At 57.4% G+C, this 12901-nt stretch overlaps 1 protein-coding gene across 1 annotated transcript; it reads left to right on the forward strand.

Moving 5' to 3' along the window:
• Window positions 1-3779: 3779 nt before the first annotated feature.
• On the forward strand, window positions 3780-8876 carry NGB (neuroglobin). Its single transcript, XM_061158341.1, has 4 exons — window positions 3780-3935; window positions 5356-5467; window positions 6047-6166; window positions 7547-8876. Exons 1-4 carry the CDS (start codon window positions 3847-3849, stop codon window positions 7679-7681), a joined length of 456 nt encoding a protein of 151 aa, XP_061014324.1. The 5' UTR covers window positions 3780-3846; the 3' UTR covers window positions 7682-8876.
• The last annotated feature ends 4025 nt before the right edge of the window (window positions 8877-12901 follow it).

The raw sequence follows: 12901 nt of genomic DNA on the forward strand, positions 1-12901 counted from the left end.
CCCTGGGCTGGGCAGGTGGACCCGGCTGTAGCAGGAGACACTAAGGCCCTCACACAGATAAGGTTACTTGAGTAATGTTGGTCGTTACTTGTATTTATTTAAACTTATTCCCAAATAAGCAGGAAGCTGGACCTTATTTTTCCCTCTTGTAACCTCGTCACACAAGTATAAGGAGGAATGAGAGCGCGCGTCCACTTTGAGACAGCTGAGTGGCCCAGCACTGCAGCACCAGTGTCCATTCTGCTCCCCAGAGGCCCCTGTCTTGGCAGGCGTCTCCTGATCTAGGGTCACGTTAAGGTCCGAAGGAGGTAAGAGCTGACGTGTTTTGGACTGTAGTTGAGGGAGGAGAGGAGTCCAGTGCACTGTGAAACCGGGGGTCTTCGGGGCTTGCTGATCCCCCTGCTCCTGCTTAGGACCAAGAGGAGCTGGAGGCAAGAGAGGGGGGAATCCTGCAGCCCCCTGGGGGATGGAAGGGTTAGGAGAGGACCAAACCCTTCATGGCACAGCTTGGCTTACCATCTCCCGACATGTCTGTGAGACCGAGTCCTCATAAAGCCCCAGTGAAGTCACCACTCTTTTTGTCCCCATTCCACCCAGGAGAGATTCGATTCCTTACCCAAGGTGCCACGATCAGTCAATAGAGCCGGGGCTGGGTTTCCCAGGTGGCACTAGTGGTAGAGTCCTCCCGCCAGTGCAGCAGATGTGAGACCCAGGTTCGATCCCTGGGTGGGGGAGATATCTCCTGGAGAAGGGAATGGCAAACCCACTCCAGTATCCTTGCCTGGAAAAGTCCCAGACAGAGGAGCCTGGCGGGCTGCAGTCCATGGGGTTGAAAAGAGGCGGACACAACTGAGCACTCGTCAGCAGCAGGGCCGGGCCTCGGCACTGAGTTGGGCTTTTTCTGCTTCTCCAGCCTGGTGCTGGGACTAGAAGCACCTGCTCAGGACAGCCTGGGTCCCCTGGGGAGAAGGCATAGCCTCAGATCAGCACGTTCCTTTGCACCTGCTGCCTAAAGCAGCGACAGCTCATCCAGGGCCCAGTGTTTGCTGGTGCAGCCAGACCAGTGGTCTTCTGGGAGGAAAAAAGCCCTGATTTGTAGCATCTGTCTGGGCTCATGCAAATGCTCCACCATGGCCTCTTTCAGGCCACCAACCTGATTGATGTCGCTGAGAAACTGGAAAGATGAACCCGATTTGCTCTCCCCAGCCGTCTAAGAGCCAGCTCCAGCACCCTTTTGACCCAGACCTGGTGGCCTTGCCGTGGTCGGAACTATGGATGCAGCTCTTGGTCACAGCCCATTAAAGTGAGGGAGGCAGAGGAGCGCAGAGGTCTGCAGGGGGGCCAGGGTCAGCCTTGAGGCCAAATGCTGGCCCCACCACTTATGAGCCACTTACTTAACCTTGTTGCCTCCATTTCCTCAACAGTAAGACAAGGGCAAAATAAACAGGATCTACTTGACAGAGTTACTACGAGAATGAAGAAAGGTAATGATGTAAAGTCCCTTGCACAGTATCTGGACACAGATGCTCAGGACATGCTAGCTCTTTATCATTGGTGATAAAGCAACCTCCGTGACAACACTGGCCTCTCCTCGATTAGAACCTCCTGCCCAAGTCTGTGGGCAGATGCTGGGAGGGGGGGGCTTCTGTGACTTTCCCCCAGCCCCTCAAATGTGGAGTCCACCCCTCTGTCTCCTGGTTGGAATACACCACCCAGACAGCAAGGCTCAGCCAGGTTCCTGGGCCTTTTCGCTGAGAGGAGCAGAGATTAGAGAGCATTCAGCTCTCTCCTCCTGCCTCTTTCTGGCTCTAAAAAGGCAGAGTGAGTGCTGACTCCACCACTTACTAGCTAAGGCCATCAACTCGCTAACCTGTCAGACTCCAGACCCTACCCAAAGGAGAGAAGAAGCAAGCAGCGTCCCGAGTGTAGACTGTTGCCAGGAAGTGCAAACTGGGTGGAGTGGGAAGCATTAGATGAGCCAGCAGGCCTGCACAGAGCCCTGGGCATCTGGGCATCGAAAGATAAAGGTCCCCAGAGACATACGTGGCCCTCCCCATGACCTGCCAAGTTGGCTGCAGGGCTATGGGACGCCGACCCGGGAGTCTAATCCCTGAGCACCCCGGCTTTCTCCCTTCAGCCCCCAGGCCCTTTGTGTTCTCCCTCGGGGATCTCCTGGATGCCTTAGGACTCACGCCAGTGGCCTTGCAGCTTTGCTCCCCTGCTCCAGCCCAAAGACCCCCAAGATGTGGGGAGGGATGGGGAAGAGAGAAATAAGGTGTGCTCCAAAGTCCTGCGTCCCTGGAAGAGGGAGAGAAGCGAGATGGTTTTGCCAAGCTTGCCTGGGACCAAGAAGAGTATCGTTGAAGCCCTCAGGCCTGATTCAGGGCCAGCAGAAGTTCTAGAAGGCAAAGATTCCATACTTCATGCCTAGCACAGGGTTGGGCATGGAGCCTCAGCCAGTTCATGACTGAAGTGCACACCCACCTTGTACCCACAGACCAAAGGAGATGGCCTGAGAAGTTCCTGGAGACCCCACACCACCCCCCTTATCACACTGCTGAGGAAACTGGAAAAGAGAGGTGGGCCAACTGACAGGAGATAGGCTTGGAGACAACATAATGAAAGTTCTTTAAAACACGGACCACTAGGACTGGACTGGGGCCCAAGGCACTTTCAGGCTTGAAAGAGAAAGGTTCAGGTCTAATTGACAGGTGACCAACATCACACCCTGAAAGGCAAATTCAGGAGATTCTGCTTCCTGAACTTCAAATTAAAGAAAGAAACAGTGCTTCTATTTAAACGTGTACGAAAGTCTATTAAAAAAATCGCTTAACAGTAGAAGGTTCTCGCTGAACCCCCTCAATTGTCCAAGCAGTAGAGTGCGCACCATTGCTGCACCTGAGACCCCAACCCCTGGCCAAGCAGAGCTGGGGTTAGAACCGGAGCTGACAGATGTCTAAGGATGGAGCCTCAAGAAAACGCAGACCCGGCTGGACACAGCAGTGGGCTTGGCCCTGTCCCTAAAGCTGAGCGCCCTGGTGGCCCCCGAGTGTCCCGAGTGCTTCAGTCGGTAACCAGAGCTAGGATAGACCCTGCCCTACCCTTGGCGGCCCTCCCTCGGCTCCGCCTGGTCACACAGGTAGGAGCCCTGGCCTTCTCCGACCCCCACCTCGGGGCAGCAGGAAGGAGACCTGGGGCCAGGGGTCGGATGCCTCCAGGCAGCATCTCCGTGCCCTAACTGCTGCTGCTACTGCTAAGCCACTTCAGTCGTGTCCGACCATGTGCGACCCCATAGACGGCAGCCCACCAGGCTCCTCCGTCCCTGGGATTCTCTAGGCAAGAACACTGGGGTAGGTTGCCATTTCCTTCTCCTGTGCCCTAACCAGTAAGTGGTAAAATTGTCACCGGAGGAGAAACCGAGGTCCCCAGAGGCTCGGCGATTTCCGTGAAGCTCTGAAGCCGTGTCCTTTCCCAAGCCGCCAAGTCCGCGGCCAGAGTTGGTCGCCCGGAGATGCACGTCTATCCGGACGGAGAGGGGCGGGGGCCGCAATGGCTTTAAAGAGCTCCAGACGGGCGGCGCGGGGCGGGGCGGGGAGCAAGGTACAGCTGCCGGGAGCCGGGGTCCCTGGAAGCGCCGGGTCGGCGGGGGCGCCTCCACCTGGGCGGGGAAACAGCGGTGGCTGGACCATCCGCAGCCCCACCCCACCCCCCGGGGCCCCGGCCGAGGCGCGGGGGCCGCAGGAGGCGCCGAGTGGCCACGTCGCCGCGGAGATGGCGCGGCACGTGCGGTGACGGTGCCCGCGCTCCGAGGGTCCCAGCCCTGCGTCCCGCGTCCCCGGGGCGAGCATGGAGCGCCCGGAGCCCGAGCTGATCCGGCAGAGCTGGCGGGCGGTGAGCCGCAGCCCGCTGGAGCATGGCACCGTCCTGTTCGCCAGGTGAGGGCGGCCCGAGCGCCCCCGGGGGTGCGGGGAGCGGGGTGCCTCTCCAGGAATGGGTCGGAGGCGGCCGAGCCGGCCCCTGAGGCGCGGGGCGCGGTGACGGGTGGCGCAGCCCCCTGCGGCTTTTCCCGCGGCGGCCGCGGCGCGTCTTGGCTAGCGCCCACACCCCGCTCCCAGCGGGGCTCTCTGGGCGCCGGCCAGGGTCCGCTTCCGCCGCCCATCTCCCTACACTCGGGGCCCCGCGCTACGCCCCCTCCCCGGCTGTGTGCCTCCTGAGTGTTCTTTCCTTGGGCGATGACTGCAGGGGTGCCCACCACTGCCCTTATGGAGAGATACCGGGTGTCCCAAGGGCCTGCGTGGGAAGGCTGTACTGGGTGCCTGGCCCGCAGGGCACGGGGGTCTGGGCCCCGAAAGTGTTCGCTTCCAGTGATCAACTTCAGGATAAAGCTTTCGGAGGAAATGACAGGCTAGGGCCTGAGACCCTCCAGGGAAGGGAGGACAGATGCCCAATTCTCACCAACGGAGAGAGAGGGGTGAGGGAGTGTGCAGACCCCAGAGGGGAGGGGAGGCTGCCTTCAACATCAGCTTGAGGGTGTCCAGGTAGCCCCTCTGCCCTCACCAAGGAGACATGCCCCCTCACCATGGTTTTTCAGGAGCCTTGGCTCCTTTAAGCCAGCCCAGAACTTCTGAAGAGGTTTTTGTAAAGCCTCCCCCTCACAAACAAAAAGGGACTACATTTACAGCCTCAGCCCTCCCAGATATGGATGAGACCTTATACTGGGCCTCTCAGCTTTCCCCAAACCCACTCTTTTCTCAGGCGCCCTCTGGCCATGCTGCTCCCAAGCTGTGTGACCTGAGACAAATGACTCAACCTCTCTGGGCTTCTATTTCCTCCTCTATAAAATTGGGTAGCAGCTACACCCACTGTTTAGGATTGTGAGGGGATACCTGAGTAAACCACGTGCAAAGTACTCAATGCTCAGAAAGTGTTAGGGCTTCTGAATACTAATTATTATCGTTGCTGGGCCAAGAGCCGTCGGACAGGATGGGACTGGGGGGTTTCTGATCCAAGAATGGGAGGGAGGGAAGGAGAAGGAGACAGATGGCGGGAGGGGGAGTCCCCACCACGGACTCCGGGCTTCCTGTTTGAGGACCCCTGCCTGTCCCCGCCCACACCCCTCCACGGTTTATGGAGAGGCTTCCCTATGAGGCCTGGGGAACACGTGTTTTCCACGATGCCTCATTAAGAGGTAAGAGGGGCCAGCAGCAAAGCTGGCCAAGCGGTGCGTGCCAGGCTGAGGGTGAGCTGGAGTTTACGGCCCAGGGTCTGCACGCCTTCCCCTGCTGCAGGACAGCCAGGGCCCAGGGAGCCTGGAGGCGCGACCCCCCAGGGCTGACGCCGGGCCTCCCCCCGCAGGCTGTTTGACTTGGAGCCAGGCCTGCTGCCCCTCTTCCAGTACCACTGCCGCCAGTTCTCCAGCCCCGAGGACTGCCTGTCTTCTCCCGAGTTCCTGGACCACATCAGGAAGGTGAGGGGAGGTGGAGCGCCTTCCTGGGGGAGAGCAGGGGAGGGAGAACCCGGGGTGGGAGAATTCCTTCCGCGTCCCGCCCCAGCCCTGGGCTGTGCCCCTTCTCCTGCTCCCTCCTGTCAGAGGCATCTGTCGCTTTCCCTGTGCGCTGAACCGGGCAGAGTTGGGGCACCCGGTCAGCCAGCTGCTCCCAGCTCTGCCCATTGCCCTTGTCCTCGCCCCTTGGCTCCATCAGGGATCATCCCCCTGTGAAAACCAAGCTGGGGTTTCCTTAGAGGCTGGTGGCTCTTACAGGGCCTCAGCGTTCCCCCCGTCCCTGGAGGATAACACTGTCCAGCAGGTGTGTCTAGGGCTTTGGCCCCTCAGCAGAAGGCAGCTTCCTTCATGGCCTAACAGTAGTCTGGCCACCATATGCTGAGCGCCTGCTGTAAGCAAACATAGGCTGCCTTTTGTCTCTGATCCCAGATAAACGAGGGTCCTCTCTGCCTTCTGGTTGGGACCCCCAGCTTCTGGACTGGTTGTGAGTGGGGGCGGGGAGTTGCTCTGAGCTCGGTTTCACCGCGACCTTGACCTTGGCAGGTGATGCTGGTGATCGATGCTGCGGTGACCAACGTGGAGGACCTGTCCTCCCTGGAGGAGTACCTGGCCAGCTTGGGCCGGAAGCACCGGGCAGTGGGCGTGAAGCTCAGCTCCTTCTCGGTGGGTAAAGGGGCCCTTTCTCTCTCCAAAGCTCCTGGCCTGAGGCCACCACTCTCTCCCAGGCCCTCCTTCCCACCTGTCCATCTCTCCTCTCCTAAACCTTCAGGTGACTGCATTGTTAGGTACTTGCTGTGTCACCCTGGCACTGCCTTGACCTCTCTGAGCCTCCAATTTTTCTTCTCTGGTGTGGTTTCTCTTAGAACCCATAGATAGTGAAGGAGCCTTTGGGATTACTGCTCAGTTTTATATTGGCATGCATAAAACCATCCCAGAATCAAACTGGCTTAAAACAATGACTTCTGATCTCCCTGGGCTCAGCTGAGTGGTTCTTTCGTCCCACATGCTGTGGCTGGAGTAACGCGTGTGCTGCGTTCAGTTGGGAGCTCAGCCGGGGCTGGAATGTCCAAGATGGCCTGTCATCCTTTGGGATCTCTCTCCCTGTGGCCCCTAGTCATTCGATAGTGGAGCTGAGCTTCATTCCAGAGTAGCTGCTGAGCTCCAGGAGGGAGTATTCTAGGAGGACAAGCCAGCCTCTGCTTGTATCACTCTCGTTAATGCCCCACCGGCCAAAGCCAGCCACGTGGATGAGCCCCGTGTCAAGGGCATGAATCCTTGAGGTGTGGCTCACGGGGGACCACTCACCTGACGGCCCACTGCACGGTCCAATCACCTTGTCAGATGTGAGCACCTTGAGGAAGGGACTGAGTTTGTCTTGTCTTTCTCTCCATCCCCAGCACTAGTATAACGTCTGGTCTTTAGTGTGTATTCAGGAAATATTTGTGGAATAAATACACTGTATTTTATAATTAATAATTTAAAAATGAGAGCCATTATTATTGCTGAAGACTTACTGGGTATAGGTGCTGTGCCAAGAGCTTTTAGTAGATGGTCTCTTAATCATTCCAACAATCTGATTAGTTGAAAGTTTCGCTGATGAAGCAACTGAGGCTCAGAGAGGTTACCTAACTTGCTCAAGGTCACACAGCTCACAAGCACTAGAGTCAGAAAGTGAACTCAGGATGGCAGAGCCTGTGCTCTTAACCTCATGACTGCTGTCTTGCAGAGGAGGAAACAGGAGGAGGGACAATAACTTTGCTTGGTGTCAGCTGGAAGTCCCAGGCAATGTCTCACCCCCCCACTCATGGGGTGATCGTGAGGCTGGGAGTGGAGTGAAATGCTTCGTTCACTTTAAAGCCTCACCTTTAAGTGGCATCCAAGGATTGGGGGCTCTGAATCCTGCTCAGGAAGCGTGGCCCCCGTGCAGGAGAGCCAAAAAGCCCAGGAGTCCTTACCAGCCCCCAGCCTCAGTTTTCTCACCTGTGGAATGGGGGCATGCCTCCCTGCACCTGGGAATGACAGGTGGCCCCCTTGCTTCTGCAGACGGTGGGTGAATCCCTGCTCTACATGCTGGAGAAGTGCCTGGGCCCTGCCTTCACACCCGCCACGCGGGCTGCCTGGAGCCAGCTCTATGGGGCCGTGGTGCAGGCCATGAGTCGGGGCTGGGATGGCGAGTAAGAGGCGGCGCTGCCCAGCGGTTTCCACCTGGTGGCCCCCCGCCTGTCTGTGTCTGTCTGTTGGTCTGTGTCCATCGTAGCCCAGGCTCCCCTAGGCCTGCCTTGTGGTCCTTGTCCCCTTGGCCGTGCCAGGGAGGTGATGGAGCAGGGCTGGGCCTCAGTCCCGCTCACCCCCAACCGCAGGTGGGTGGCTTTTCCTTTCCCATTTCCTAGAGTTTCCCCTAGCTTCTTCTCTGCTGGCCCAGCCTTCCCCTCTGGCCTCCCCACCCCCTCCTCCAGGAGGAGAGGTGGCATGGGGCCCGGCGTGGGGGGAGACACGGGGCTTTGAGGGGTGGGCGCTCCCATCCTCCTCCATGCCCGAGTGAGCCTGGGCTGAGAGGGACAGTGGGCTGGCTGAGCTTCGAGCACCTTCCCAGCTCGCCTGCCTTCCGCGCATTTCTCTCCCAGCCGTGTGTTCGCTTTGCACAAGAAGAGGTGTGGGACAGCTCTGGCCTTCGTGGCAGCATCCCAGGCAGCCGGAGCAGGTGGTTCAGAGACGGGCTGGCTCTGTGATGGGGCCCCTCTGGGTCTCAGAGGGGGGCAACCTCTCAGATGCCCCCCGACAAAGTAATTTTTCTTTTCTCGTGTCAGGTGGGAACTCCCCTGTAACTCTAGGAAGCAGCTATCCAGCCAGGGCAGGCGGGCTGGGAAAGGGCCAGGAAGCTGGGGGCTTCCTTCCTGAGAGACCCAAGCCTCTTCTGCAGCCCTGACTCCTGCAGAGCCTGAGGCTTATCCCCCGTCCCCCGATCCTTTCTGCCTCTGCACACACCGACGGAGGGTCCAGAGCGCCCATATTTAATACCTGCTGTGTGCCTGTACCTGGGCTTCCCAGGCGGCGCTAGTGGTAAAGAGCCTGCCTGCCAATGCAGGAGACGTAAGAGATGCGGGCTTGACCCCTGGGTCAGGAAGATCCACTGGAGGAGGGCGTGGCAGCCCACTCCAGTATTTTTCCCTGGAGAATCCCATGGACAGAGGAGCCTGGCAGGTTAGAGTCCAAAGGATCTCGAAGAGTCAGACACGACTGAAGTGACAGCATGCACGCACGTGTGCCTGTACTTAGCAGGGTTGATAGAAAACAGCAGAAACCCTTCCCACGCTCTGAACTATCTCCACTTTTATCTTTTGCTGCGTGCCGTGGTTGTATAAACTCACGAGAAATAAACCTGTTCTGTGTGCCTCTCTGACCCTCTGGGACTGGTCTTTTCTTTGGCATTGGCTTGTGTCCAGATGAAGCTGCAGGGTGGTGGATGGAAGGTAGCGTGGGAGGTTGGGGGTCAGGAGGATCAAGGCCGGAGTGGGTGGAAAAGAAGGGAGGGGTGTGGGGAAGCCGGTGGCTGAGATGGAGCGAGGGGTCTGTGGTGGAAACTGGCCGGCAGGGCACACAGCCGGACTACATTTCCCAGTGTCCCTTGCATTAGGTGAGACATGCGACTGAGTTCTGGCCAATGGAATGTGTGGACATGTGTACCACTTCCAGACCTGGTCCCCCCAAACTCTGCCTGCTCCTCTGTGCTCTGTCATCCTCCAGTCATCTTGATGCAGATCTCACAGTGACCTTGAGGGCCATGCCTTGAACGTGGCAGGCTCACAAGGTGGAAGGAGCCTGGGTCCTGGATCACTACTTGGAGGAGAGCACCCGCTAGGTAGAAGTGCCTTGCGGCATTCAAGCGCTTCTCCTGCATGTAGTGCAGGGGCTCATTCATTATAATTTTACAGGGAAAGAGACAAACTTGTGTTTGTGCCATTATACATTTGGGGGTTGGTTTATTTCAACTCATACCCACACTAGTCTGGAGTCTGAAGCAGTTCACTGGTCGGGGGTCTGGGAGCCCACCCGCTGGTGGACAAGGCGAGGCCATGAATTGAATGGGCTAGCTGTCAGCACAGCAGCACACAGCAACACATCTTGCAGGGTTTCCGAGGAAAGCTTCTAGAACCTCTTTGGAGGGGTAGGTGCCAATCCCAGAGTGGACTTTTTAGGGAGACTAAATGTGTTAAGCTGGGGTGTACATATTGGAGTTGAAGACCAGCTGTGAGTGTAGATAAGTGTGTGTGTGTGTGTGTGTGTGTGTGTGTGTGTATGTGTGTCAGGAGGAGCAGGCAGGCAACCGTAGAGAGGCAGCCAGGGGAATGGGGAGTGAGTGACTTTAAGAGTGGCCTTCATCCAAGCAGGCTTGGGGTTAGCCCTCCCCGCCCCTCCTTACCCCTGGGCTCCAATGTGTGGGGCCCCGGAGCTGGGCTGTGAATGGCTGGAGAGGCTGCACTCGGGCCAGCTGTCCTCACCCCAAGGTCTGATTTTCTCAGCCCAGACCAATACCACCAGTGCCAGCAGAGCCTCCCTAGCTGCAGCCAGGGCCTCGCTTTTGTTAAGCTCTGGGGGCCAGGCATGCCCGACTATGTGACTGCAGACCTTGGGTCTGGAGCACGTTAGGAATGCTTTTCCCCACTGGAGCATCAAAGGGATTTTTCTCTTGAGCCCCACAGGCTCCCATGCGGGGGGCCCCCTCTGCTGTGTGACCAAAGGGTGGCTCAGACTCAGGTGGCCACGCCTAGCCTCAGGCTCCTGAAGGCTTGACACCCACACCAGAGACGGGGTGACCTGGCTCCGGATGGGCCGCACCCCCTCCTCCGATGTGTCTGGAGCCATCCTAAGCATGGGTGCTTTCGCCTCTCTTGAAGGTCTTTCTTGCACTTGTGCGTGTCTCCAAAAGAGTTGTCCTTCCTTGTCCTTCTCATGTCCTCACTCCCGTGAGAGGATGGGAACCCATTTCAGCCAGGCTTTCATTCCCCCGCCCCCAGCTCACCATCAAGGTCACCAGTAGCCTCCATCCTGCCCAACTCAGGGGTCGCATCCCAGGCTTCATTTTGCTCTTCTGCTCAGCAGTGCTTGGATGAGTTGAGCACTTTGCTGAACACTTTTTTCTTTATTTTTAAACTTTTTATAGTGGAGACATGTTAACATACACGGAAATCAGAGCCTGACGGATCTCCAGGTACCCTTTACCCCTGCATCAGCATTGAGCAACTCAAGACCTCTTCCTGACTTCTAATTTTGCTGGACAGTTTCAAAGCTAATCCCAGATTTCATGTTCTTCCACCCATAAGGTCTTCAATATGATTTTCTAGTCAATTTTTTTTAACCTCTTAACACTCTTAACCTCTTAACAATGCTGTCAGTGTACCTACCAGGATGAACAGTTATCTCCTCAACATCGCCAAATGCACAGTCCATATTTGAATTTCCCTGGTATCTCAATGATGTCTTTCTGCAGCTGCTTTGTTCAATTCAAGATGCAGTCAAGGGCCACATACCATATCTGGTTGTGCCTCTTAAACATCTCATTTTCTTCCAGCCTCTTGCTCTCTGCCCCATGCCATTGATTTGTGGGCAAAACCTGATCATTTCTTTCATGGCATGTCTGGCATTTGACCTGGCTGGGGCCTCTTGGTGGCGTCTTTGAGCTCACCCCCCTCTCTGTCCTGTATTTACTGTCAAGTGTGGTTACAGCTGGACCCCACGCCCTCCCCTTTGAGTCCCTTTCGTCCCTGACTTCCGGGACGCCAGGCACTCCCGGTTTCCCCCCTTCCTCTCTGCAGCTCCTCCTCAGTCTCCCTTGCAGACTCTCCTCCCCTCTCCCTCCGACCCGCTCCTCACCTCCGCCTGCACCCCTGGAGGTCACGGGCAGTCCCACGCTTTCCACACCATCCAGATGCTGAGGGTTCCAGAGTTCACCCCTCTAGCCTAACTCGCCTCTACTCCAGACTGTCTCCAGCCAGCCGCCCAACATTCGCATTGGGCACCGTCTCAAAGGGAACACAGCCCAGGTGGAGCTCTGGGTCTTCTTCCCAGACGTGCTCCTTCCCAGCTTTCTCCACCGTGGTGAACCAGTTTACCTAGTTGTTTGGGCTGAAGAACTGGGAGTCATCCTCACCTCCTTGCTCAAACCTCACGCCAAATCTATCCAGGAATCCGCAAGCCCTGTACCAAATCTCACTTCCTCTCTCCTCTTTCACTTGCCCTGTCCTTCTCTGAGCTACCGTGTGGTTGCTCCAGGCTGCCCTCATCAGAGCCCCCCAAGGGGACTTTCTGCTTCCATCTTGTCCCCTCCCCGTGGCTTGTAAGGGGGTGCTGCCTCTTCCCTGCTATGACTCCTCCAGTGGCTTGGCCCATGGAGCCCCGTTGCCCCCTCAGACCCCACCGCCATCCCCTCTGCCCCTTGCTCACTCTGCTCCGGCCACTGCGGCCTCCGCGCTGGTCCTCGGCCCCTTCATGCATTTGTTTCCCTGCCTGCTTCACGCCACCTCCACTGGCTCACATGTCTGGTTCCACCGGAGCTTGTCTCGAGTCCTCCCGATCTCCAGACACTCCCCCATCCTACTTTCTTTTTTTCTTCAAAGTGCTTGTTCTGACATCCCGCTAAGTAAATTTGTTAATTGCACTTACATTCTATTGCAATCGCCTTGGGAAGGCTGTCAGGAAAGGCACTTTGGGCTCTGTGTTTGGAGGGGAGGGGAGACGGGGGTTCAGACCGTGGCTGAAGGTGCCGAGCTAGGCGGAAGTGACCCCCGAGGCTGCTCTGTGTCTCTCTCTGACCCAAGAGTAGTACTTATTGCCAAGGAAGGTGAGTACAACAGAAGTCATGCCCGCTCTAGGCATTAATCACTGTGAGCCCAACAGCAAATGCTTCTTTGGGCCTAATCTTTGGTTTCCGGCCAGGCACCTGCTGTTTCAGCTCTTTGGAGGCAGAGTGAAGGGACGAGAGGTTATTCAGCTAGTGTGTTTGTAACTAGGTCCAGGCCACTGGGGGCTTCGCTGGTGGCTCAGCGTCAAGAATCCGCCTGCTGATGCAGGAGACGCGGGTTCCATCCCTGGGTCGGAAAGATCCCTTGGAGAAGGAAATGGCAACCCGCTCCAGTATTCTTGCCTGGAGAATCCCATGGACAGAGGAGCCTACAGTCCACGGGGTCGCAAAAGAAGTCGGACACGACAGTGACTAAATGATACCCAGCTACAGGGCTACCCCTTCCCTGAGGTGAAGGTGCTGTGAGGTGCTGGGACCAGCTGCCCTGGTTCCGTGACGCTGGGATGGTTTCCTGACGGCTTCAGGAGAGCCTCGCCCACTCAACCCTCCTGCACCCCAGAGTCACTGGGGGATTGTGTGAAACAGAGGTGATCGGGCCC

This window comes from Dama dama, chromosome 12 (genome assembly GCF_033118175.1).
Source record: "Dama dama isolate Ldn47 chromosome 12, ASM3311817v1, whole genome shotgun sequence".
In the NCBI taxonomy this organism is placed as follows: Eukaryota; Metazoa; Chordata; class Mammalia; order Artiodactyla; family Cervidae; genus Dama; species Dama dama.

Excerpts from the sequence above, each read along its gene's own strand:
- NGB (XM_061158341.1), top strand. The coding sequence starts at position 3,847 with ATGGAGCGCCCGGAGCCCGAGCTGATCCGGCAGAGCTGGCGGGCGGTG. Across the intron at positions 5,468-6,046 it reads TCCTGGACCACATCAGGAAG|GTGATGCTGGTGATCGATGC; the intron begins GTGAGGGGAGGT and ends TGACCTTGGCAG. Across the intron at positions 6,167-7,546 it reads TGAAGCTCAGCTCCTTCTCG|ACGGTGGGTGAATCCCTGCT; the intron begins GTGGGTAAAGGG and ends TTGCTTCTGCAG.